Source organism: Manis pentadactyla, chromosome 9, assembly GCF_030020395.1.
Source record: "Manis pentadactyla isolate mManPen7 chromosome 9, mManPen7.hap1, whole genome shotgun sequence".
NCBI classification, from domain to species: Eukaryota; Metazoa; Chordata; class Mammalia; order Pholidota; family Manidae; genus Manis; species Manis pentadactyla.
This window is the reverse complement of record NC_080027.1, coordinates 15399599-15427228: the sequence shown is the minus strand read 5'-3', so window position 1 is coordinate 15427228 and position 27630 is coordinate 15399599. Positions and strand designations below refer to the sequence as shown.

General features: G+C 46.4%; 2 protein-coding genes and 1 pseudogene across 8 annotated transcripts in view; 1 reads left to right on the top strand and 2 right to left on the bottom strand.

Moving 5' to 3' along the window:
* The window catches only part of FADS2 (fatty acid desaturase 2), a 115921-nt gene that overhangs the window by 5238 nt on the left and 83053 nt on the right, over window positions 1-27630 (top strand). The window contains exons 1-2 of one of the 6 annotated variants that reach the window (XM_036925500.2): window positions 15677-15891; window positions 20433-20514. In XM_036925500.2, the coding sequence (XP_036781395.2) occupies window positions 20470-20514 (45 nt within the window). In that variant the 5' untranslated portion in view covers window positions 15677-15891; window positions 20433-20469. Of the gene's footprint in view, window positions 1-15676; window positions 15892-20432; window positions 20515-27630 lie in introns of those variants that run through there. The other 5 variants (XM_036925523.2, XM_036925515.2, XM_036925528.2 and 2 more) reach the window with 5 other exon arrangements.
* FADS1 (fatty acid desaturase 1) lies at window positions 1055-15596 on the bottom strand. Of its 2 annotated transcripts, XM_036925532.2 has the most exons (12): window positions 15252-15596; window positions 13231-13341; window positions 12466-12663; window positions 11636-11737; window positions 11403-11531; window positions 7096-7156; window positions 5570-5646; window positions 4635-4732; window positions 4324-4420; window positions 3997-4076; window positions 3783-3908; window positions 1055-3422 (listed from the first exon to the last, which is right to left on the bottom strand). In XM_036925532.2, the coding sequence occupies exons 1-12, from the start codon at window positions 15441-15443 to the stop codon at window positions 3371-3373; spliced, it is 1323 nt and encodes a 440-aa protein (XP_036781427.2). In that variant the 5' UTR covers window positions 15444-15596; the 3' UTR covers window positions 1055-3370. The 2 variants fall into 2 exon arrangements, with proteins under 2 accessions (XP_036781427.2, XP_036781433.2); XM_036925538.2 differs by lacking the exon at window positions 13231-13341.
* LOC118931568 (40S ribosomal protein S16-like) lies at window positions 19543-20276 on the bottom strand (annotated as a pseudogene).

Here is a 27630-nt window from a genome sequence, read left to right as displayed (position 1 = left end):
CTAACTTTTTATCATTCCTGTCATTTACTGCATTTTGAAGTTAACAAGGACACTAAGTGGTCTGAAATTTAAGTTGACAGTGTTTTTAACAGATTAAGGATGTAGAAGCCTCAACATCAATGATTCTTAAAGTTTTTTTATAGAGCAACCTGTTTTGCAGGTGAAATCTCCGGGTATGAGAGTTCCTCTGGTTAGAGCAGAAATGGGATATAGTCTCCCCAGCAATGTTCTTGTAACCAGGGTTGTCTGGAAACACTGATGTAGACAGTCCTATCTTAAAGGGCAGGGGTCTTGGTTTTGTTCACTGCTCTGTCTCAAGCAGTTGATGAATGAAACCAGTTATCCCATATTGAACCAAGCCACAGTTTATCTGAGCTCCATTTTCTGATTTAAGTACTGCAATTAGATTCTAAGCCTGTGATAATGGTGATGGCATTTGTACCGCCACTCTGGAGGTGGTAAGGCTTGTACTCTAAGGTAGTCAAGCAGGTAGTGATTTGTTTTCCTCTTTTTTTTGAAGGTGAGTTGCCTGGTCTTTTCGAAAAGTTTAATAACTGCACACCGCAGGGATGATCAGTTCTGCAGTTTCTATTTAACATGTTCTAATATTCAAAGAAAACTGTTCTAGTTAAAAGGGCATTGCTCTGCAGTCCAGCTCTGAGGTATTGTGCCTGCAGAGCAAAGACTTAGGCAAAAAGATTTAATGGGGACTGAGACCAGAAATGAATTAAGAGGGTGAGGATTCCATGTCATGACAGGAGGAAGCCATGCAGGTAAATCCTGACTAGTGTATCTAGGAAATCTAGCATTGGAACATATGGGCGCCATGGGAAGCGGTTGGCTTTTCTCTTCCTTGCCATAGTCCACCTGTCCCTTGGCATTTTCTGGAGGGTCCTGATGTTCCTCTGCCCACAGGGCTTATGCAAAGGGGAGTCCACATGGGAATGCATGTTCAGAAAAAGCTGTAGTGGTGGAGAGTAACTTAGAGCAGAGGCGCAGGAGTCCTGTCAACATGTGCAGAAGAGCACTGTGGATTACAAATGAATAGACTTCATTCAGTCAAAAGCAACTTTATTTTTCAGCTTCATTGTGATGAGTAACAAAACTGGCACACACAAAAAGGATACTGATGTGGGACTTAAAGAAAATGCCTCTGGCAAGTGGCAGGAATATTAAAGTAACAAAGATAAACATAAAAGTTGTTTTTAAAAAGCAAGTTTCAAATGTTAGTTCTGCCACAACCTGTACTGGAGATGACCTGTCCTCTCTAAGCATATTTGCTCGTGTGTCATTGTTTGGATTTGAGATTGCTCATGTCATCATTGAACAGGCTGAGCCTTTTGCCACTGGTATGTCCCTTTGTGGCTGTGTGAGACCACATTGGTCTAGACCAAGGAGAGAAGGCCACAGTGGTTGAGGTGCTTTGAGGACCTGGACTTGCTTGGCTCCATAAGCCTCACTGGCTTTGCTTAAACTGGGCAGCCTGGGCCCAAAGCCAGGTGGCTTGACAGGCTGGTGACACCACACCACAAATTTAGGTAGCAGGGAACAGAGATGAGGAAGAATCAGCACCTATTCTGGAGTGAGGAAGCCAAGGAAAATAGAACTCTCCAGTTCTGCTGCTAATTTTTCTACCCAGGCTGTTTAAAACCAGCTTTTCTCCAAATGGAAAAGAGCTGAACTCTTCCACAGCCTGTTCTCCCCCATCTGTCTTTTTTTATCTGGCTTTGTTTGACAAACCTCTAAGTAATCACAACAGCCTTTCCATAGGTGGGCCTCTAACCCCATCTCCACCTGTCTTAGGACCTTTATCTCCCCACTTGCCATTCTCTCCCAAAACTGGATATGAACTTTCTAGGGCTCTGCTTTTTCCTTCTCGTTTGGGGTTCCCTCCTTCAGTGTCCAGAGTGCTCAGTATGCTTAAGAGTAGATGCAGAACAGGCGACTGATACGCCACCTGAACTGAAAGGAGGGTGTGGGGAGGGAAGCCATGTGAATGCTGGTGACAAGATTCTGGGGCACATTCCAATGTTCTCTCTACAGAGGTGGGTTAAACTTGTTTTTTTTCTTTAAAAACCAGATTTAAAAGTTGTATTTCAGCATTGAACTGATAAGCTTTTTAAGAGATTACCCTAAATTCCTAGCCGGTTGTCACCAGAGAAAGGTACTTGAACAGAATTGACAGTGAGAAGCCTAACGACAGCAATGACAATCACAACTTCTGTGGTTTTATCTCCCTATTACTGGTTTAGAACTATGACACGATTGTATTTAATCGACTGCTCCTACGCCAAAGTAATGTAACATATTTAGGCTATACATTTCTGACAGCCCTTAGGCTGTTTATGATAGACACTTGGGTTTTCTCATGACTGGTAATTCAGTATCTCCCAACTTAACCACTGTGTTTAGTGACTGCTATTTTGTTGAACTTGGAATTACAGGTAGGAAAGCAAAGGAAAACCATTGGAAGACCCATGTTTCCAGGAAGGAGACTAGTTGCCCTATCTGCTCACTTGCAAGAAGTGGACTCATGTCCTAGGAGTGTTCTTTTCCTTGGGTGGTGTTTAGAAAAGGTGAATCAAAAGCTAAAGGGATTTTTAATGGCCAGCAACCTTCTCTGCTGTTTTGGCAAGACCTAAAACCTAATGCTCCCAAGAGATACCCTGGCTGGGATATGAGACCAAAATCACTAGGGCCAGGATCCTTCAAGGTCAGATGTCTGCCTCCAATAACATAGTTGTGGCCTTTGCCCTGCCTGCTTCTGAAAGTGGACAACGGCTTCTCCAGGAGCCTGAGGCAGACATAGGTCACGCCAAGCCCTAGAGTGATCTGAGCTTCCTCCAAGCACTACGTTATGCCAGGCCTCAGAATTCTAAGCACTAATGCTTCCTTTCTAAATCTTGCTCAAAAGGTTCAGCTGCTCTGTCTCCCTTCAGCCTGTGAACCTCTGAGGTTTGCAAGTGAGGGAGGAAAAGGCACTGAGAAGTGAACCAGTGAGGTGAGCTCACCCCTTCTTTTCCTGGGTGGAATGTTGGTGCTAAATCTCTTCCTGATTTCCAGGCTGGGTAGGTCCTCCCTGTTTTTATAACCCTCCTGACTTCCTCTTTGCTCACCAACCATTTATATCTGCCAAACTAGAAAAAAGAAACAATGGAACCAAAAAAAAAGCTCCATCCCTCTCTTCAAGGGATGTTCCCTACCCCTCTCTGAGTCCTAGGTCTGTGCCTAGAGATAAAGGTTCTCACTCTGATCCCTCCCCTTTATCTCCTCAAACACACCCCCTCTGAATATTAGCATTTAGTGGCATTGTCCCTCCAGCTCCCCTCTGCTTTGGCTCCAGAAGCTCCTCTTCCAGACAGGGCTGTTGTTATTGGTGAAGATAGGCATCTAGCCAGAGCTGCCCGGACTCCTTCAGTGAGCTGTGGGGCAAGATGGGAGCAGGCAGTGAGGGAGACCGACGGAAGCAACTTCGAAGGCTGAACCATCTTTCAGAAGTGTAGTAGTAAAGCTCTCACAGAGGTGCGGAGGCCGATCTTCATGACGTAAGGCCCCCTTTCATGTGAATGCTTTCCTCCCCTTTGCTTCTGAGAAAGAGCCTGGGCCATGACACAAGAGCAGAGGCCTGACCTGGCCACGGGACCATAGAGAACCCTGCCTTTGCCTTGATCTCCACTCCAGAGAACTGAGGAAACCTTCCTGGGGCCCCCATCCCACACTAAACCCCACCGCCCCACCCTCTCCCTGCCCTACCACCCATCCTCCCAGGCTGAGATACTTACTGGACAATGTCAGCAAAGGCTGAGAGCAGGGGCTTGGACTGGTACTCTATGCCATGCTTAGCACACAGGGACTGCACCAAGGGAGCCACTTTGTAGTAATTGTGTCGAGGCATAGTAGGGAAAAGACTTCAGGGAGAACAGAGGACAGTTAGTGGCTCCTACTCCTTTGTCCCCACACACCCCAAACAGCAGTTTCCTAGGTCTCCCTACTTACTGGTGCTCAATCTGGAAGTTGAGATGTCCACTGAACCAGTCATTGAAGGCGGACTTGTGGACATTGCATGTTGCCTGGAGCTGAAAAGGTCAGGGGAGAGCAGGGCCCTGGGTACCAGATGGAAAGACCAGACCAGCCTTCTCCAGGTAAAGCTGGCCCAGACGAGGGAGTATAGGATTGTCCCTGTCACTCCCTTCTCCGCATGATGGCCAGAGAAAAGCTTCAAGCTAATGCACTCCTGTTTGGCAGCTTTTGCTGTTGTCACTGTCCCCCACCCACCTTTGTTATTAGCTGTGTTATGCCCAGGTCTAAGTGCCTGTTCCTCACCTGGGTGGAGACCCAGTCCACGTTCCGGTCGTGATCAATGTGCATGGGGATATGGTTCATCTGTGTCACCCACACAAACCAGTTGCTTTCCAGGAACCTAGAAGATATGGCACATGGACAACAGCACAGGCAAAGAAAGCCCAGAGTTAAACTCTTCCTCAGATAACTGCTCCAGCCTGGCCACCTTTCTCAAGCCAACACTTCAGTCACCCAGGGCACTACCTGGAGCCCCAGCACAGCCCCCAGACCAGAGTGGTTAATCCCAACATCTGGTTTCCTTTGCCCATCCCTGCTCTCCCATCAAATACTACCTGACCATGAAGAACAGGCCCAGGAAGCCTTTCAGTCCCAACAGTGGCACATAAGTGAGGAAGATGCGGGCGTAGAAGGTGATCATCCAGGCCAAGTCCTGCAGTGAGAGGCAGAGAGCATTATGACTGGCACAGAGCACCTCTTCCTTTTCCTCTCACTTTACATGTCTCTTTGCATGATGTGCCAATCTCCTGGGTACCAGGCTGGAACACTCAGTTACTGTTAGTTTCTCTCAGGTGCCCAATCCTGCAATATCTAGTGCCACTGTTCCTTCCCTTCATTTCTAGTGCCACCTCTCCCCCAGCCCCCACCCCCCAGCCCTCCTTGCCTATTTCCTTCATGGGTGCAAAGGCCTCCAGGGTCTCCCTGCTGCCAGTTCCCTCCAACCCACCTAAATCCTTCATACCTTCATTATGCAGCCAAATTAAGTCTTCCAGGACCATGGCTCAGTCTGTGCCAGTGCCCTGGTCAAGTCTCCAACTACTTTTCTTCACTATACTTCCAGAACACTTGAGTCTTCTACATGTCCAACAGCCAACCTCGCCCCTCACTCCTAGCTTCTTTTCTCAGAGTCCAGCTTCCCCCAACCCTACCTCTGCCTGTCCTAAGCCAGCTAGAGACATGACTCCACAAGGCATTTTCTGATGCCTTTCATCCAACCAGATGTAGTCGGGCCCCTTTTGGAATCCCAGACCTTCTGCCTGTTCTTCTTCTCTGGTGTCAACCACATCCTGCTTCACCAGAAGTTTCCTAAGAGTAGATACCATCTCTTACTCATCTTCCCCACTCCCCGGCCTGGCCCCTGGATTTATGGCCAGCACAAGAACCTCAGGAGATACTGGCTAAATGAAATAGGACATTGAGAAATGAGGGTATCTCCCCCTCAGGGTACTGGCTACAAAGGATATTGGACTCTTTGGAAATGGATACTTACCACCCACTTCTTCCGCTGGATAACAAAATAGAAAATATACCACTGGAAGTAGAGAGGCAGCAAGGCTGGGGGACCAACTGGAGAGGAAATGGAGACAGGAAGGAGGCTTGAGCAATATGAGAGTCACTAGTGGCCTGATCAGTGCTGGAGAGGTGGCCTCCAGCAACAGGTGGCCCCTGTCACCCCCTGTGGCCTCTTCAGCTGACTTGGCACTCAATCCACTGGAACCAGCAGGCACTGAAGATGGGCATGAATGCAAGTCTGAAGAGGGCAAAATCTCCCAAGAGCATGCCAGGACGGTGAGGGTAGGGAGTGACATTCTTTTCCAGTAAAAGAGGGCAGCTGGGGAAACTCAAGCTCCATACGTTAACTTGCTCTGCCTCCATGCCTTTCAAAGGGCATAATGCTAATATTCCGAGTTGCCTTGACCACAGCCCTGCCCCTGCCAAGGGCCTTCCCACTGGCTGTACATCTGCCCTTGCAGTCACCTTCCCTGTGTTCCTGGCTGCTCCACCCAGCAGGTGAAGGGGCAGGAGCAGGAAAGCGTGTGAGTGTTTGGGAAGTACCTCACTGATCCTTCATGGGCTAAAAGTTCACTTCCTTGGACCAGGGAAATGAGTTTGTGCTACCCACCCAGAAGCCCTAGACATTGGCTATAGGAAGGGGTGGAGGGGCTTCTCTTAAAACTGGGAGTTGAAGGAGTGGCTCACCCCCTAAGTGTTGTCCCATTTCTGTAGCCCTTCTCAGCAGGGCCTTGACGCTGCATGTGACCCCCTGCATTAAAGTGCCCCGCCCACACCTACTCCACCCTCTTGTGCCACGGATTCTCATATCCTTTCTTCTGAACATCTGCTCTACCCTTCTACCCAATCCTTTCACCAGTAGGGATGGTTGGTAATAAGCAGTTAGGATAAATTCCTTTGAACTTAATTAGGGTCAGTGGAATCATCTCCTCCCTTTAAAAATCGGCATTTCCAAAGAACTTCTAAAACTCAAAATTTCAGGCATTATGGAGATTTTTAAAGCAGGCAATAGCACTCTTCAGAAAGAGCTTGACAACCACATTAATGTTTCCTCCTCAGCTCCAACAGTCCTTCCCCAGGCTTCTGCGGTCCTGTCCTCCCATGGCTGTGTCTACCTTTGTCCCCTGGAGGTTGTACTGCGCCCACCGGGCCACCTCGGCTCACATCTCTTTGACAAGGTATAAGGTGAGGTTTAAGGCTTAATCCGGATGCCCCTGCCCCACCCCTGCTCCCCAACTGTTCAGTCTTTGTGGAGGCCAGGAACGGACTGGAGGAACTGGTGTGCCTCCACACAAATGACCTATGACTCAATGGCAGCCTGACGCGGACTTGACTCAGTTGAGATGGTTGACTGCTCCCACGCAGGGAGTAACCTGCTGGGTTACTGGGTACCTCCTCCAGCCTTTGCTTGAAATACCACAACCCTGTGGAGAATCACTTCCTCCCCACACCCCTTCACCATCCCACCCAAAGCAGTCCCCTGTGCAGGATGAGGACACTCACTCAGGAAGAAGTATTTATGCTGGTGGTTGTACGGCATATACTTTTTCTTCTGTTTCCCAAGCTATGAAGAAAAGCAACCACAGATCAGTAGCTACAGACTAGTCACCCATCCCCTCCCCCTGTGACCTTGGCTTTGCCCTGCTCAGGAGTTTAGTCCTGCTCTGAGCTGTCAGCATGCCAATGCTATTGGAAGGCTCCAGTGGGCCCATCCTTACCTACAGTACCTGGCACGTGAGGGTCCAGGCTGAGATCTGGCAAGTAGCTCACTGGCCTATGTCCACGTGAGGCACGTGCACAAGTGTCTGCAGGTCCTCAGGGCTCCTCATGTTCCTCCAAAGACACCTTCTTCCCTTCTTTTCTCCCATCTGACATCAGTCTCCAAGGACTCCATGGACCATTTTACCCCTATGCACATCAGTATCCCTCCACATGCAGCCCCTGATCTTCTCCATCAAAATCTTTTTTCTTGACTTCAACATGAGCTTTATAAAATTGCTTGAAAGCTAAGCAAAGTTTGGCAAATATTTGTGGAAAGAATGGCAGGAACAACTTGGTGATCTGAAGTCTCCAGCAAGGTTTTTTCCTCAGTTAGGTGGTGGTTATTTCATAAGCCTAACTGTTGAAGAGACGGGCTGGGGCCAGGAAGTCAGCCAGTCGGCCTTAACCCCTTGTGTGGGCACACAGGCATGACAGTAAGGCTCTGCTGCCTCACTGATGGCTCGGTTTATTCTTACCCCCATTATTTCTGGCAACCAGATGGCCACAGGGCACAGGAGGAGCTCTACCCCAAAGCAGAATGCTGGCTCATCCTCTCACATGTCCACCCACTGTTCTGACAGGCCGTTTATTGAGAGTTTATTCTGTGCATGGCACTTCTGCTAAATGAAACAGTATTTCTGTATTAGCTGATTTAGTCAACAAATTATTGAGAACCTACTATGTGCCAGGCAGTGTTCTAGGTGCTGAAGATACATAGGTAAGCAAAACAAAGTTCCTACCCTCAAGGAGCTTATAATCCAAGGAGAGGAAGCTGGTGATAAATTTGTAAACAGAGCTCAAGATAACTACAGATTAAAAACAGGAAAATATGACAGAAAATGAGGGAGGCAGCATTTGGTTAGGATGGGCAGATATGGCCTGAGAGGCTGACATCTGAACTGAGACTCAAATGATGAGAAGGAGTTAGCAATGCAAAAATTCAGGGGAAGAGCATTTAAAGCAGAGGGAACACCACCTAACTGAGGATGTTCAAGGGACGGAAAGAAGTCCAGTGTGCCTGGGAATAGTAAGCAACAGGGGAGAGTAGTTGATAAAGTCAGAAAGCTAGGGATGGTCAAATCATGTTGGACCTTAGAAAGCCCTGGTAAGGCCACAGTAAGGAGTTTGGGTTTTTTCCATGGGATGAGAAGCCACTGGAAGTCTTTCAAAGTATATGGCATGATCTGCTTTGTGCTTTAAAAGGCTCACACTAGTTGGAGGTGGGGGGAATGAAGTGTAGTGGCTAGGTACAGTTGCAGAGAGACCAGTGAGGAGGTTGGAACAATAATGCAGATTGGAACTGGACCACATGGGGGGATGGGAAGCAGTGGAAATGAAGTCAATAGATTTAGGATATGTTTTAGAGGCAGTATTAACAAGACCTGCTGACGAACTGGATGTGGGAGTGAAGTTCATCCCATCCCAGGCAACATTAACTGACAGGAAAGCCAGAAGACGAGGATCTGTCCTGTTTGGTGGGGTGGGAAGGCAGAACTCATGCCCTCTATTTTGGAACTGTTATGGAAGGGAGCCCCATCCCCTTGAATGGTGGACAAATGCTATTATGACCATAATAACTGCCCTGTTGTGTTGACTTTTGGAGGCCAGAAATGTTGTATTAGGGTGAAGTGTCCCCTGTACGTCCTGTTCTCCTTTACAGTTGAAAAGCTCCGAGGTAGGTGCCACTGGATCCACATGAGGGTCAGTGTACAGTTAAACTACCCAGAGGAGCTGAACCAAACACCAAGCAGCCTGTAACCCAGGCATTTATTAACGGGCAGCCTATCCTCAGACACGTAACTAGGCCAAAAATGGGGCTATTTTGGTCCTAGATCATTCTCTATTTTTAGTGTCTGCAGATGGGAGTTTTCTGAAAACCCTAGTACCTAGTAATAAAGGCAGTGATGTGAGAAGTGTCTTGTCCACTTAGCGAGACCCAGAGTGGCATGTTAAGGGGTCCAGACATGAGAGGCTCCCTGCTGGGCTCTCAGCCAAATGGGAGACAGACTCGGTTTGTACTCCTGGCCTCAAGCTGTGTTTGTACTCTGGACCACTGGTTTTCAGACACACATCTTACCTAGAGGTAAAATCCTCAGCGGGGCCCCAATGTGTAAAGCAGAAGCATGGGACCACCCCATGCTCCAGCTCCCTGAGTGACATAGTTTGAGAAGCCCATTTCACATTCTAGTTCCGCTGTCCGTGTTCATGTCTGACATTCCAGGCATTAGCTCTAATCTGTGGTCCTAACTACCCTGTGCCCAGGCTGGACCTGGGCTCAGTATGCTCACCTGGCTCCAGGTCTAACTGCCCACCCCTCCCCTGAGGGCCTGGAACAGGATGTCCTCCAAGCCACTGACTGGGCCATCGAGGCTATGCACAATGTAGCCATGTGGGATGGGGGCAGGTACAACCTGGAGCAGCAAGGAGTCCTCCAGGGAGCACGGGGCTGGGGAGGGGCCCTGTGCCCACAGGGAGCACGTGGGAACTTGGGGAGTTGGAGGTGACAAGTCTCCCTGTCCCTCCAACAGGAAACTGATCCACCATTGGAAAGAGACCTTTTCTTGAAGAGGTACTCCAGCCTCCAGCCCTTGAGCCCTGACCCCATCCATCAGTGACCCCCATATGGATGCCACTGCTGCCAGGCAGCCCAAGGGTGTGTGTGGCTCGGGGTCTGAGTGGGACAACCTGCCCAGCTCTGAGGACCCGGGGCAGAATCCTCCACCATGGGAGAGGTGAGAGCTCCCTGGGGAGGTGGGGGCAGGGACTTTGGCTTTGTGCAAAGGCTCTAAGAGTCTCCTCAGGTTGGTGGTGTGGCCCAGAGGGCAGGCCCAGTGGCAGCTGTTCCCCTAGCCCACTTCTGTCCTCCAAGGTCCCGGCACAGCCCTGCTATGCAACACCCACCACGCCACCCCCACCAGTGAAGCGCCGCAACTGCGAGACTCCCACCTTTTTTTTTTAACCCTCTATAGTGACAATAGAAGTGCTACCAAGAACCCCATGCTCTACCCAGTAAATTAACCATGCTGCTGTTGATGTAGCCACCTGAGCCAGGTAGGGCCAGGGCTGGTTCATCATCTGCCCACTGTATCATAACACACTGTTGAATGTGTAACAAACCAAGAAAGTTCCTTAGGAGTGGGGAAAATCAGGGCATTATGGACAGGTGGGGCCTAAGTCTCAAGCTAGGGGCTTCTTGTACAAGGACAGCCACTGCTGCCAAAACCTTCCCACAGAGGGAAAAGGAGAGCCAGGCTACCCTGAACTCATGCCTGGAACTGAGATGTTTAACAGTTTAATTCTTGGCATGCTGAAATGTCATAAAGTAGGGAAGGGGACCTGGCAGAACTCTGACTACAGCCTAGAGCTTTGAGACAAAGAGTTTTTAATGAATTTTTCAAAGAACTCTGCTGGCCATTCAAATACTCTCCTATTGCCTAGTGTTCACTCAACTTACCAGATCGCCACCCCTGGGCATTCTTCCTTTGGCAATTGCACTACGATTTTTGCTCATAACCTCAGATGGCAACTCAAACTCAACGCTGACCACCCTGGAAGTTAGACTGGGATCAGGGAGGTGGGAAAAAGTACTCAGTGAATGAATGTTCCAGGCACTGAGCATCAGAGAAGAGTAAGACATTCCAACCTTTGACAAGGAGGACACAGTAGGATATCAAAGTGTAAGCAAGGAATACCAATTGTGGAATACAACTGCCTGGGGTAGGAGTGTCTAAAAAGCATCCCAAGGAGGGCCATCCATCCCCTTTAAGGATAAGCAGGGGTTTGCACAATAATCTGGTTGTCTTTTGGAGCCTTTACAGCATGAGGCACCTTTATGTAATAACTCTTAGCTGACTTGAACTCACTAGGGAGGACAGGTGATTTTGTCCTGGGCAGCCCATTTACTGCCTATTGCCTCCTACAGCTTCCAAAGAGCCAACCGGCCCAGCCCCCAGTGTCACTCACACTGTCAGCATTATGAGCATTTCCCCAAAGCCCTGTGTGCGGCTAGTTCCCATTTGCCAGACCTTTCCACAGATACTTCAGCTCACCTCCACAGAGAGGATCTTCCCCAAGGCAAAGAAGAAGGGATGCATGTTGATGTCTGGGTCCTTGCGGAAACAGTTGGGTTTGGCATGGTGCTGGAAGTGCATGTGGTTCCACCAACTGGCAGGGGCCCCCTACAGAAAAGCGGAGACATAAGTTTGAAAGTCTAGTGTCACCCCAAACCCCAGGCAGCCCTTCACTGTCGGAGTTTCAGAGAGCCCCTCCCTATCCCATTGACCTTTAGGTGGCCAATCACGAAATGATGTAGCAAGTGGTTCCACGTAGAGGTGCCAAAGACGGACAGGTGCCCAAAGTCATGCTGCAGCCAGCCAGCCTGGGCCTGGGAAGAGAGGTTAGTGCTGAGAACAGCCTACCAGCCCAGCATCCCTCACACTGACCTCAGCAGATCCTCAGCCTCTACTTCTTCCTTCATCCACCTAGGCCTGTGATGGCTGCAAACCCTAACTGAGCACATCAGGAAAGGAGTTAGGAAGCCAGAGCTCTAACTCTGGCTCTGCCACTAACGCACACGAGAGTTGGGGCAAATCACTATCCCTTCCCTATTCTCCAGTTTCCCCAGCTCCAGAGTTCAGTGACTTATGGTGGGCTGAACATCCAAACTACAGAAAAGGACAGAGAGTGACAAACTCAGAGGCAAGTAGATGCTTGATAAACGGGTTTTGACAGCCAAGTGTTAGGGCCCAAGGATTACTAGCATGTTGAGCAATGTGGTGGGAGGGAGTCAAGCTCTGTTGAGAAAACAGAATCTTGGTTCTTGGTACACTTAGGCTGTGGCTGAACCTGAAACTGAGTTTCAGAGAAGGTTCTGCAGGTAGGAGGGAATCCTGGGAGGAGCAGCTGAAGAGGCAGTGAGAGACATGGTGCACATGTGGCTGCTGAGCAAATAAAAGTCACAGACCAGGGAATACATGTTCCCCTTCTGCACTAACTCTCCCACACACCCTCAGCTCTGCACAGGATTCCTTGGCCTTCAGAGGGGTACAAAGAGCTTTCTGTCCCCCAGGATAGAGGACGACAGCTATGCTCTTGAGAAGCCAGGGGCCTCACCTGAACTGTGGTGAGCATTACTGCACAGAGGAAGAAGGGCACAAAGGATGTCCCAAAGACCCAAAGAGTGAGCCAGGCAGCGACATCCAGCAGCAGGATATGCAGCAGGTAGAGCAGGAAGAAGATGGGGTTGGCCTTCAGGAGTCCCATCTGCTCCACTGTGGCCCGCAGCTCCCGGAACTCATCAGTCAGCTCTTTCTGTGGAAAGAAAGGTAGGGAGCGGGGGGAAGGGGCTGTAATTCTTCCCAGCTGCAACCCAACAGTGCTGGAGACAGGCCCTCTCACTGAGGTGGCTATGGGAAGTCCACAGTCCTGGGTAAAGATACCGCAGTACTGAGGAAGGACGACAGGAGGAGGTGCTATGGGATCGTGCCTAAGAGCACATGGTCTTTGGAGTTAAATAGACTGGGTTCAAGTCCCTGCTCTACTGTTTACTAACTGTGTGATCCTCAGCTTACCAACTCTGAGTCTTAGTTTTCTCATCTGTAAATGTGTGAGTATATGAAGTTATGCTTGGCACAGAGTAAGTGCTCAATAAATAGGTCTCAAGTTGATGATGATGGTAGTGGGGTGGCCTTGTTTGCAAACCATAGGTTGTAAAGCCCTGATCCCTTGGACCTGTTACCCAATGAATTCAGGAGAAGCAGGGACCTCAAGACTCCCAAGAAGTACTGAGTGTGGCCACCTGTGACCCTATCTAGGCCTTCTTTCTCATCCCTGCCCCTCAACAACCACAGGGTCTCCAAAAGACAAACAGGGTCTCACATTCTTAGTGGGTTCAAAGCTGGGCTCCTCTGGAGATAGTTCTCCAATCAGAAGCGAATTCATGTACTTCCTCACAAGGCCCTTGTTGATGTGGAATGCCACAAAGGGATCCTGCAAGGACAGGGAGAAGGCAGAATAGTGAGGAAGCCAGCCTGGCCCCCTGGACTCCTGGAGGACTCACACCAAGGCCACCCTCTCGTTCCAGCAAGGTGGCTACATCCCGGTTCAAACAGATATGACCTCCTTCCACCCAACTTCCCTCTGGGGGTGCTCAGACCTTTCCTATGTGTCCACAGTGCAGTCACCCAGCATCTGTGTTCTAGTAAAGGCACCACAGCAAGGAATAGGAAGCGTGGGTAGGGGGAACCACAGAAAGACCTGCCTGACTGGCTTTTCCTCGGGGTGTCTCTAGGGACAGCTTTTGCCCAAGAATTTAGGTATAGTTGACAACCTGAAGGGATGGGTGGGGCTGTAAGACTTCTTTTTTTGAGGGACTTTTAACAGGCCCCTCTCTGAGCCAGTGTTCTCCATAAAATGTGATCAGGAAAATTGCCTATGTCTTAGGAACTTGGGAACTTTTTGCATTTCTCCCATTTCCCTGTGCTGCGATCCTGGGTGTTCTATATTTTCCGTAGCACTCTGACCACCCCCTACCCCAAATTTTGGTTACCCGAGGTGACAAAATTCAAGTCCCTGCCCTATGGGGAAGAGGCAGGCAAGGCCAGAACCGAGGCGGAGCCGGCGGCCAGTGGCACCACACATCCGGACCAATCGCCGTCCCGGCCTCGGCAGGCCCCCGCCCCAAATCAACTGCGGGAAGCCCCAGCGGAGGGGCCGGCTCCGTGTGCGCATGCGCTGGTCGGCGTCCTTGCCGGCTGTCTGGGGGGCCCAGTGATTACTCGGGGTGACAAGTGTGTAGGCTCCAGCCTCGCCGCCTAGGCGGGCCCCGTCAAAGCATGGGTTGGGTCACCACCCCGAAGCGTCTATGCTCCGCGGCGATATAACGGGAACCCCAGAGGCGCACTCTGGGCTGGCAAGGGCAGAGGGTGGGGAACAGCGGAAGGGGTCAGGCTGCTCGCAGGGCACGGAGGGGAGAAGTGTGTAGAGGAAGGGGACGCAGCAACGCGAACGTTTCAACCTTTGCGTCCCACTGGTCATCCCCGGCTCTCCAACCCAGTAGGGAGGCGCCAGGTACCAGGTACCAGAACAGGTGGTCTAGAAAGGGAAGCAGCAGAGCCCAGGCTGGGGCGCGCGCTGACCCCTCAGTGAGGCCGAGGGAAGAGAGATACTACCTACAGCTGCGGGTAACAGCTGGAGACCCCGCTGGCCTGCGGCGGAGTGACTTCACTACAGGTTTCGAGGGCCGTTCCGGGTGTCCTTGCTAAGTGTATCCTGATGCAGGACCCCCACCTTCAGCATGCCGCTCCCATTCTTCCCTGTGCACCAGCAACCGTTAGCCCTCTCCGGCCGGTGAGGCCCTTCCCGGCCCTCCGGTCTTCACCCTGCAGGGGGGTTCCCAAGGCAGCGGGGCCCCGGGGAGCTACCCGCCTCAGCCCTCTCCTCAAGAGTTCCCTCCTCTGCTCCCGCTCGCTCACTCCGGCACGCTCAGTCAAGACGCGGCCGCGCTCCCCTCCCAGCCTCCGAGACACACAGAGACTCAGTCTCCCTGCCACAGAACCCTCCTTCCTATGCCCAGCTCTGGGCCTGACCACGCCTGGACACCCCAGACTCGGAGCCACAGACAGAGCGCACGCACGGCGGAGCGGTCCTTTGTGTGTGCACATTGCTGGCCTCCCTCCCCATTTTCCAGATTCGTTTCCACAGCCTTTCTCCTGCCCTTGAATCCCTTGCCCGCAGTACAGCTAAACATCAGGCAACAAGTACGCTCCGGCACGTACGCCTTTCCCCCGAATTAGTCGGTGTTTGGCCGCGGATGCCAAACTTCCTGTCTCGCGCACTGAGCCTCCGGCCGCGGCCGTCCGGCCCCGCCTCCTCCGGTGCCCCCGTCCGGTGGCGCTCACCGTAGCATCCTGCCCCGCGTAGTGGCTGATGACCCGGGAGCCCCCGGGGTGCCGGCGGGTGAACTCGCTGATGTTGTACACCTTCCGGTCGATCACGAGCCACCGCTCCTCCTCGCGCCCGGAGCGCTGCGCCACCTCGTCCCAGGAGAAGTAGCGCGAGGTCGGTCCCGGGGCTGGGGTCTTGGGGACCATCGCGGCCCCGCGACAAAGCGCGCGAGCCGGCGCAGGCTGTCAGGCGCGCGTTCCGGGCCCGAGGCGTAGCGCGCGCCAGCCTCACGTACTAGGTGAGCCGGCCCGCTAGCGCGCGCCCGGAGACCACCGCCCGCGCGCCGGGTTTTCAGCACCCGCGGCGCGGACTGCCTAGCCTCGCTGCGCGCGCTCCCATTGGTCGAGCCGCGTGGCGCGGTGAGCGAGCCCCCGCTTTCCCGCCGGGCCCCGCGCGGGCCGGCGGGCGCCGCGAGCGGGCTGCTGCCGGCCTGTGGGGGCGCGCCCCCTCGCGGGCTCCTTGGAGGGGTTGCCGCCGGACCCCGCATCCGGATCGCGGCTTTAGCTGCCAGGGGGCGCCGCGGCGGGATAACGCTTCCTGTGGAGGCTTCTGCGGGTGGCGGCCCCGAGCGAGCGAGCGGCCTGGCGTTCCGAGGTAGGCAGCGGCGCGCGGGGGAGCCGGTGGCTGGGGGGCCGCCGGGACTGGCGGGTTGGGGGCCAGGGGACGTGGAAAGCGGCTGTCCCCGGGGCCTCGTCCTTGGCCTAGGATCGTCCCCGCTGGTCTCCAGACGCTGACCTGATAAGCCGCCTCCTCCTCGCCGCGGTGCGTGGCCTGAAATAACTGTCTGAGAACCCTTGGCAATTATCTTGTTAACATAATTATGGTGTGTTGGTTTGAGGGCGGTGTTAGAGCTTTGCTCGTTATAACGTTAAATATGCCCCACAATTTTTGCAACCTTGTTTGCCTTTTTTGTTTTAATACTTGCTTTGTATTTAAAATAACTGGGATTCGTTAAGAAAAGGAAGTGTCCTTGACCTCCGGGAGGCTCTGTGTGAAGAGCCTGGGCCTGAGGCTGAAGCATGTCTATTCCATCTTGGAGGCACCTGGGACTCAGTCGTAAGGGGCCTTTAAGTAGAGAGTTTGGTGCCGCAGGTCTCTGGGCTTTAGGAAGAAATGAGAAAGCGCCTAGAGGCTGCGGGCGCCGATCAAGAAGCTGTCACAGTATGAAGACAAGCAGAGTTTACATACTAAATTTTTTTATTTATTCAACACTTTATAAAGTGCTTGCAATGTGCCAGGCACTGTTCCTAATATTTTACAAACATAAACTCATTTAATTGTCATAACAACCAATGACGTAGGAACTAGTATTAACCTCATTTACAGATGGAGAAACTGAGCCACTGAGAGGTTAAGTATTTTGATAGAGAACTATTAAGCAGCAGGGCTGAAGTTTGGAACCGGCCTGGGCTCTGAACTCCTACACTCTGCTGTCTCTCCTCTGATTGCACTTTGATGGACTTTGCAGCCACGGGAAAGGAAGCTGAGCTTTATCCTGAGCACTGAGCTAGAGTTTGAGCTCTGAGTAGTCAGGAGAGGCTTATACAGAACAGATTAGGAGAACAGTGACTAGATTTCTGGTAGAAAAAGACCTTCATCCATTCAATCCAAATTCCTCATTTTATAGATAAGAAAATTGAGGTTCAGAGTGGGGAAGGGACTTCCCAAGTTCCCACGTGGAATCTCAGCTGTCCTGGCTTCCAGTTAAAATGCCAGGCTGCTACGCCTTGCTCAGAAATGATGGTCCGTGTACAATCCCTCTGTACAGGCCATTTTCCTTTTTAAGAAAACTTTGCCTAACAACTTGGCAGTGTGTAACAAAAGTTAGAAAATGATTGGTACTCTTTGGTCAAGTAATTTCACTCTGGAAAATTGAGGGTAGAGCAGGGAGACTACAAACACTAACTGCAAGTCCTGACAGTAAGAAAATCAGCAAGCTCCTGGTATATATCAGCACAGTGAGGAACTACAGACCGATTAAAAATGACCAGGGTGTGAACTGCATAGATAGGTAAAAAATCCTCTGCAGTGAAAAAAGCAGAATCCAAAGCAGTATGTACTCACTGATTACAATTATGTGAGAATCCTGTGGGTATCACAGTAACAGAAGAAAGAACACTTCATAATTTATTTTTAAACATTAAGTTAATTTTTCTGTAAAGTTGCTTAATCTCATTAAAGAAGAAACAGGAAAAAAGACTTCTATGGTTATCCCTGTAGTGAAAGTGCTGTGGGATAGAAGCTTTTATGCTCTTAGCGAGAATGATTAACCTTTCTGGGAAAATAGTTTGGCAACTTTTTAGAATCTTAAAAATGTTAATTCCATGTTTAGGGATATAGTCTAAGGAAATATTTTTAGAAAAATATTTATAAATGAAAATATTCATTGAAGCAATATTTATGGTAGCAAAAAATGGCAAGTTTTCCATTGTGAGCATGTATTACTTTTTACAATCAGAAGAAAAGCTTTTTTTTTTTTTTTTTAAAGAAAATGCCACTTGTAGGGTGATTCTTTGATTAATCCTGTTACCTGAAACCATTCAGTGTTTCATTCAAACATTTATGGATTGTCTGCTCCTTGTCAGTTATACCGATAAGTGCTGGAAATACAAAGTCCATTACCACGTGGATCAGGCCTAACTTAAGTCCACTGGAGAAAACAAACAGACAAATCACTGATTATTGGTCACAGGACAAACGGAAATAACTCTTGCTGATTCTCAACATTTAAGCAGTTTGTGTGACATGAATTTGCATTTGTTTCTTTGCAAGTGTTCTTATGCCAGCACCATGTAGTTTGGCTACTTCCCTAACTAAATTGTAATCTGGGGCAGGGACTGTGAATTCTGTTCAGTTCTACCTGGCATATATTTACAGTACCCTAGTTGGAGTTCTTTGTGGAATCAATAAACTTGTTGAACTAACTGATGGTTTCAACCTGAAAAAAAAGGACAGCTTAGCAAGCATACAGCCACTAGGCAAATATCCTATTGTGCTCTCCTGTCCGTATGCTCCTACACAAATGGTCGTGCAGACTAAAAGATACACTTCCAGGCCTGAAAAGAGGGCCAGCTGGACAAATCTATTGCCGCATAGGCTCTGCTGATCTTAACTTGCTTTATCCAGAAAACGAATCACATGCTTAATTCCAAGTTGAAACTTGTTAATACTCCCAATTATTCTGGCTAAATTTACTAAGGGAACAGAGAGAAATCAGCTTAAGACCCTATACCAATTCTAATACACCAAATTTAAATAACATAACTGCTAAAGGCTATTGGAGTGATTTATTATGTGAGTTCAGATTTTGATCTGTTTTGAGAGGATATCACAAATATATAAAAGACTGGGCTGGATCCTTCAAAAAGTCAACCAATGTAGGAGGAAGAATACTGATTATGCTCAGCCCTTGCTACAGCCTTGTCTCGCTGAACAGCCTCAGACAATTAAAGATCAAAGCCATCTTCATAGTATCTAGGTTTCTGTGAAATTAGGTAATTTATGGGGACACAATGAGCTCATGCCTGGCACACAGTAAGCACTAATAAAATTAACTGAATCAGTCTTTGTTTTAAGAAAAATCATCTATAATAGCCCTCTAGATTAATGCCAAGTAATATATAATTACTAAATAATTTATGACATGTAGTGCTTCAACTAAAGAGAAAGGATCCAAAGATCACATTTCTATTAGAGACAAAGGGAGAAATAGAAACAGGATTCCTTCATTTTACCGCATTCTAAGAACATGGGAGATGGGGGATTAGGGGCTCATGAAATTTCCTTAATGTAATCTTATTACTGTTGTAGAGAGTATAGACACCTTACAAATGGTTATGTTAAACCCACTATTTTATAGGTAAAATGACTGAGATCCAAAGAGCTAGAGCCACACACAGAAAATAGGAAATCTGGGGCTGGGATGGGTAAATTCAGAATTCATTTATACCTTTTAGTGCCTCTGCAAGAGTTCCTAAACAGTGGATTCATTGAATGTATTTGATGTAATGCCGCCCTTGTTCAAGAGGAAGTGGTGGGGTCACTGTTGCTGTCCTTGCTTCACAGGGGCACGTCTTCCTCCTAGGCACTTAGAGCTGCCTCTGTAAAGTGAGAGAAGGCAAGCCAAAGAGATAGGCCTTAGGCCTTCAGATTTCCCCAAGGACTTGGTCTGCAGTGCCCCAGGCATCAGTGTCCGCTTTTTGCTGGTCTTTTAATGTAACTTGACAGTACAAAGGATCTCTTCTTAAAATTAAACAAAAATGCCAAGCTTAGAATACTTATAATGAGTAGATTGTTTATGTCACTGTAGCACGTCATCATATATATACCTAATATATTTAACCTTTTCCTTATTGTTGGACATTAGAAGTTTTTGTATAAATATTGCAGGGAAGCCATTGTTATTGTTGTTTGTCCTTGAAACCTTAAATCCCACATCATTGTTTATTATAAAGATGAACCCTGATCTTCATGATGGGCTTATCCATAATATTTGTTGTAGAAAGTGTGGGAACCAGGACCTCCAAACTTCTTGGATTCACGATAGGAAACAGCTACAGGCAAGATATGATCGTACTGGGTGAGGATTTCTTTGATCTTGGAAGGAAGCCTCCCTTACCCATGTGTTTCTGGTTAAAGACCACCAGAGCTTTGAAGATGAACTGGAGGATTGTATAAATCTGGGCCACGTGACCACCACCCTTCACACAGACTTAGATCCACACCAGCAAATTGCTCCTTGTTCTGAAGCAGAACAGGTTACAGTAGCTTGTATTGCAATGTGTGGGGTTGGGTCATTCTCAGGGGCCACCCATTTACTCTGCTGAGGCCATTGCTCCATGTGCAGTGCTGTCTTCTTGCATCCAAAGACCCGCACAGACTGCAGAGAGCCCATGGACAGCATGGCTGCCGGCAGAGACGAGAACCCCTCTCCCTGAGGCACTGCAACCAAAAGAGAAGTGTGATGAACATTTTAAAAAACATAGGTATTAATTTGTATTGTGAGCATTTTCTTAGGATAAGTCTACATATGTAATTAATGGATGAAATGGTGACATGTTTAGGCTCTTCTCCTTTGTTACCAAATTGCTTGTTAGCAAAGTTTATTTATTGAGCACTTACTATGTGTTCTTTAGTTTCACTGCAGCTGCTGTCAACCAGAACAAGAAAAGAATGCCGTTCTGCCACTCCTTGGTCAGCTGCTTCCCCTGCAATACTGTGAGTTCTAAACATACAGGAATGAAGCACAACCACTCTGGGTCTCTCCTGGGAGTCTCCCAATTACCCCACATTCTATCCAAATAACTGTAATATTAAACTACAACCAAATTCTTCTCTAAATGCATTTTGGAGTTAGAGAAGGATCCATCAAGTTCCAATAGGATATAGCAGGTAAAGGAGGTAATGGTAGAATAGAATAAAGGTTTGTATTTGAAAAGCCTGGGAGCTAAGCTACTCCATCTACTGCTGTGTTATAATGTTAAACCTCATATCAACCTCTCTGGTCTCAGATTCCTCACCTAAAATGAAGAGGCCAGACTCCTTCCAGCACTAAGCAGTCTGCTTTTTTGGATAAAAGTTTTACTTAGGATATGATGCCTACGGTCAGTGTTCACCTAGAGATAATGCTTTTGATAACATGGTTTCTTAGATAAGTTTCCCAACCTACCATTTAAGCCAACCAAATGTGACACTCTTACTAAATCTATGCCATTTTTGTTGTTGAAAATTATTGAGTGTTTCTCTGTTAGTTTGGCCTGGCCAATGTTATTAACTAAGGTAATACATGTATGGCATTTTCAGACACCTTGTGTCCTTTGAGCTTCATCATTTAAAAAACAAAACAGTAGGTGAGATAGGTTAGAAACCTCCATTTTTATCATGAGGAAACTTGAGGGTAAAAGAGGCTAGAAGGCCTACCCTCCTTCAGTTAAGTGATGGAATAGGAATACTAATGTGCTCTTGATTTGAGAACTCCCACCAGAAGGGCCAGACGCTGTTCCCCAGAACCTAGATCCATTGCTGAGCTTGTGACCTAGGCCTACTAAGCAGTGTCTCATTCCTCTAACAACAGTAATTGGTCCAAGGGGACATGTGACCTCAAGTCTATTAGAGTCATTCCCTGGGATTAATTCGCAGAAGTAAGGGGGTGGGGGAGCATTCTTTCTGCTGAGATTGTTTAGCAGGCACGCCATGTTTTCTGTCACATGGAGAAGACCTTTCTGTAGTGGAAAAGAATCAGGCCAACAGGGAAAGAAAAGTAAAGACAAGTAGAAAGCACTGAATTGCTGCTTCCAGAGGCTCTGGTTTTTGAAGCTGTTTGGTTCTGTGACCTATCAGGTTAGTCTTCAAGCTAGGTGAGCCAATAAACTAATATTTTTCCTTTCGCTACTTTGAATAAAGAAATGAACCCAGAACCTCTAGATCTCAGCCAGGGTCCTTTCTTCTAATGTTGATAATAATATTGAGTAGTTGAGCACCTATAATGTACCATGCAGTATGCAAAACACTTCACTTATTTACTGTACCAAAACAAATGTCCCAGTCCAGAAAGGCTAAATATGGAACCATGGAAAATAGAAACCTCCTACCCCATACTATAGCATCTAAACTGTCTTTCTTAAGAACAGGAGATTAGAGATTTTGTAAACATGTGGCCAAGTGGTTCTGCCCTGGCAAAGAAGAATACCTAACTGTGGGGGCAGTGCTCCAGGCTGTAGCATCCCCTTTTGCTGCTGTGATGGAGGAATTAATCTTTCCTCTGCCTCCTCCCTGCTAAATACTTCCTCATTCTTATCAGCAGTTCTGACTCAGTAAAGTACATTAAGTTTTTGAGAAAAAGACCCAATATAAGTGCAAGATCTTTTAATTGCTTAATTAATTTTTTTAAATGTCTAATCTGTTGCCCTCCCCACTTTGTAATTGAGGTATTACTGACATGTTAACATTATATTAGTTTCCAGTGTACATGATTCAATAGTTGCATATATTGTAGAATCATCACTACACCACAATATGTCTAGTTAATAACTAAATCATTTTAGATTGCAAAACTTTAAATGTTCACATCATTAGATTTAATTACTTTCAGGCTTCATGCTGAAAACATGAAGAGAGTTTCCCATTAAGTTTATATGTTTAGTCTAGACCACTCTTTTGGCTTCTAACTCACATACCCAGTACCTTCTAGCCACTTCCATTGGGGTGTCTTGCCATCACATCCAAATCTACATGTCCATGCCTGAACTTTCCATCTCCCACTTCACTTCCCAAACCTGCTCCCCTTTTGTTGTCTTCTCCATCCTTATTATTACTCTATTCACTCAGTGGGAGAAGGTAAAGACCTGGGAGTCATTTTTGAAACTTTAATCTTCAAGAGCTCACACAGTTGATTCAGACCAAGTCCTGCAGGTCATACCTCCAAAAATAACATAAATCTCCCTTTCCTCAACCTCTGGTGTCCCCACTCAACCGAAGCTATTGTCACTTGCTTGGATTTCTACAGTACTCTCCTTACTAGCCTTCTTGCCTTAATTCTCATTTGATTCTCTCCTATCAATTCCCCAAAGAGCTAGAGTGATCTTTGAGAATTTAAAGTTATTTTAGTTTACTGCTTAAAACCTGCCATTGGTTTCTCATTACCACTTAAAATTCATACTCCTGTGACACCTGCCTACATCTCCAGTCTCATCTGGTGGCTCTCTTCCCCTCACCAAGTACACTATAGCCACGGTGGCCTTTCTGTTCTTAAAACATGTGAAGCTCCTTCCTTAATTAGAGCTTTTGCATGGGACTGTTGCTTCTGCCTGAAACATGATTCTTTGCTTTTCACAGGATTCTCCACCATCTGTTCCCAATTTAAATTTAATTTCTTCAAGTGCTCCTTCCATGACTACCACTCTTTCTAAGGAAGATACTCCCCCCATTCTCCCAACTACTGCTTACTCATGATTTTAACATCCACTGTTTTCTTCTCACAGGATTTGTAATTACTTTGTTCTTTCTTTGCTTTTCTGTCTCCCTGACTGGATTACAAGCTTCATGAGGGAGAGGCTTTTTCTTGTTCCCTGTTACATCCCTAACATATACTCAGTACAATTTTTTTGGATGAATGAATAAAGTCAGTAAGACAAAAAAAAAAAAAAAGTGATTCAAGCAGGAGGTCATAAGATGAACAGAGATCCAATAAGCATGAGCACATGCTCAAAATCTCTCATAATTAAAAGGGGGAGTTTGCACTTTTCCTGTATCAGATTGGTAAAATTGAGAGGTTTAGCCACATCTCTGAGACCTGGCAAGAGTTTGGAAAAATAGTTGTGGAGATGGCAAATTAGTGCAGTGCTTTTAGGAAACAGTTGGAAATATCAAATTATAAAGCATATATCAATGACCCAATAATTCCAGAGATTATACAAGAATCCAAATAAATATATTCCAGAATGTTCACTGTAGCATTTTTGTAATAATAAGAATATGGAATAATAATAGGTAACACTGTGTTCTGGGAACCATTCTAAGCATTTCACATATAGTATCTCTCATACTTCACAGATACCTCTATGAAGTGGTTGTTATCCTTATATCCCATTATATATGTGGGGAAATTAACTGGTAACTTCCTAAAGACCCATAGCCAGTAAGTGGTAGAGCTAGGAATTTAACCCATAGCTGCACACTTAATCGTTATGCTATGCTATCATTTAGAACAACTAAGTGTCTATCAAAGTAGGGAACATGTTACATAAATATGGTATTTGAAATTCTACACTTTACAGCTCTCATACCATAAACAACTGCAAAACTGGACAAAATATATGAAGTGACTATTTTTGGACAGTGTAGAGTAGGCAGTATAAGATGATGATCCCCAAGTGAATGGGGGCATACAAAATGAACCCCACTGTCTTCCTGGCTTTCTACTTGATGTTACCTTCTGGTGCTATAGTGAGGTAGAATCCAAGCAGAGCACACCAGAGATTAACATTTGAAGCTGTTGAAGCAGCTGGGATTTGTGGGTCAAGGTATTAGAATATCGTACAGAAAAGGAGCTCCAGCACTCTGCATATGGCATATCTGCATTTAGCCAAATACTAAAGACTTAGGTATGTGCCATGTGAGACTTCACAAGCCTGGCAGAGAACTGCTACTGGATCTCAGAACACTGGGAGATATAGGAGTTCCTATTAGCCAGAATCAAGAGACCTCATTAATCACAGAGCATTTATTTGAGAACCCAGAAAGGCCATACATTAGGAGTAGGGCTACTCTAGTGTTAGACCATGTGCCACTCTAGAGTTTTACAATAAAGCTTAAAAATAAGCCTCAGTCAGCAGAACAAAAGGGCATCTTACAGTATGGGAGAATATATTTTGTAAATGATATATCCTACAGTATGGGAGAATATATTTGTGAACGACATATCCAACAAGGGGTTAACATCCAAAATATATAAAGAACTCATGCCTCAATACCCAAAAAGGAAATAACCTGATTAAAAAATGGGCAGAGAGGATGTGGAGAAAGGAGAACCCTCCTACACTCCTGGTGGGAATGTAAATTAGTTCAACCATTGTGGAAAGCAGTATGGAGGTTCCTCAAAAAACTGAAAATAGAAATACCATTTGACCCAGGAATTCCACTCCTAGGAATTTACCCTAAGAATGCAGGATCCCAGTTTCAAAAAGACATATGCACTCCTATGTTTATCGCAGCACTATTTACAAAAGCCAAGAAATGGAAGCAACCTAAGTCTCTAATAGTAGATGAATGGATAAAGAAAAAGTACATATACACAATGGAATATTATTCAGCCATAAGAAGAAAACAAATCCTACCATTTGCAACAACATGGATGGAACTAGAGAGTATTATGCTCAGTGAAATAAGCCAGGCGGAGAAAGACAAGTACCAAATGATTTCACTCATCTGTGGAGTATAAGAACAAAGTAAAAACTGAAGGAACAAAACAGCAGACTCACAGAACCGAAGAATGGACTAACAGTTACCAAAGAAAAAGGGACTAGGGAGGTTGGGTGGGAAGGGAGGGATAAGGGGGAAAGGGGCATTATGATTAGCACACATAATGTGTGTGGGGGGCATGGGGAAGGCAGTACAACACAGAGAAGACGAGTGATTCTATAGCACCTTACTATGCTGATGGACAGTGACTGTAATGGGGTATGTGATGGGGACTTGATAATAGGGGGAGACTAGTAGCCATAATGTTGCTCATGTGATTGTACATTAATGATACCAAAATAAAAAAAATGGGCAGGGGATATGAACAGACAATTCTCCAAAGAAGAAATTCAGATGGCCAACAGGCACATGAAAAGATGCTCCACATTGCTAATTATCAGGGAAATGCACATTAAAACCCCAATGAGATATCACCTCACACCAGTAAGGATGGCCAACACTGAAAGGACTGAGAAGAACAAATGCTGGCAAGGATGTGGAGAAAGGGGAACCTTCCTACATTGCTGGTGGGAATGTAAACTAGTTTAACCATTGTGGAAAGCAATATGGAGGTTCCTCAAAAAACCTCCACAATAGTGTGGGGTATGAGGGGGACTGGATAATATGGGTGAATGTAGCAACCACATTGTTTTTCATGTGAAACCTTCATAAGAGTATATCAATGATACCTTAATTAAAAAAATAGGCCTCAGAAGAATCAAATTTATATGCCAGTAAATTAACTGTCAACCAAAGTAAGATACAATACCCTTTAAAGGAAGGTAACAAAATCCTGACACTCAAAAAATTTAGCAGTCACAATGTCTAGCATAAAATGTAAAATTGCTGGACCTGAAAAGATCAGGAAAATGTGACCCACAACCAGAGTAAAAATAAAAAGGCAATAGGAATTGACCAGTAGATGGCAGAGATATTAGAAATAGCAGACAAGAACATTTAAACAGCTGTTATAAATAAAAGGATTTAAAGGAAGTGATTAACACACCAGGTAGACAGAAAAACTCATTAAAGAAATAGAAGCAATAAAAAAATGTGGAAATTCTAGAAGTGAAGAATATAGCACCTGAAATACAAATCACTGCATGGAATTAATAGCAGATTGGAAACTACAGGAGAAAAGATTAGTGAAACTGATGATAGGAACATAGGAATTATCCAGATGATTTCACTCATCTGTGGAGTATAAGAACAAAGTAAAAACTGAAGGAACAAAACAGCAGCAGACTCACAGAACCCAAGAATGGACCAACAGTTACCAAAGGGAAAGGGACTGGGGAGGATGGGTGCTTGTCTGCTCTTTCTAATATCTCTGCCATCTACTGGTCAATTTCTATTGTCTTCTTTTTATTTTTACTCTGGTTGTGGGTCACATTTTCCTGATCTTTTTCACCCAACCTCCCTAGTCCCTTTTTCTTTGGTAACTGTTAGTCCATTCTTTGGTTCTGTGAGTCTGCTGCTGTTTTGTTCCTTCAGTTTTCACTTTGTTCTTATACTTCACAGATGAGTGAAATCATTTGGTACCCCACAGGGTGGGGTGAGGTGGGGTGTGGGGAAGGCTAAAAAAAGAAAAAAAAAGACCATTGGACAACATAAAATGGTCTAACACATGTGTAAGTGCCATCCTAGAATAAGAGGAGAGAGATTGAAGTAGAAAAATTATTTAAAGAAATCATGGCTATCAATCAATATTAAAAGATTGAAATTGTGTCAAGCATCTTTTCAGACCACAGTGGTATGAATCAAGAAATCAATTACATGAAGAAAACCAAAAAACCCACAGACACATCAAGGCTAAATAACATGCTTCTAAATAACCAATGGATCCATGAACAAATCAGAGAGTAAAACAATCTATGGAGACAAATGGAAACAAACACATGGTTCAAAATATGTGGGATGCAGCAAAAGTAGTTTTAAGAAGGAGGTACATAGCAATATAGGCCACCGTCAAGAAACAAGAACAATCCCAAATAATCTAAACTCACAACTAAAGGAACTAGTAAAAGAACAAACAAAGCCAAAGTTAGTAGAAGGAGGGACGTAATAAATATTGGAGTATAAATAAATAAAATAGAGAATAAGAAAACAATAGAAAAAAATCAATGAAGGCTGAGAGCTTGTTCTTTGTGAAAAGAAACAAAATAGACAAACCCCTAGCCAGACTTATCAAGAAAAAAAGAGGACACAAATAAGCAAAATCAGAAACAAAAGAGAAGTTACCATTGACACAACAGAAATTCAAGGAATTATAAAAGAATTCTATGAAAAATTATCTGCCAATAAATTGGTCAACCTAGAAGTGGACAAATTCCTAGAAACATACAATCTCCAAGAATGACCCAGGAAGAAACAAAA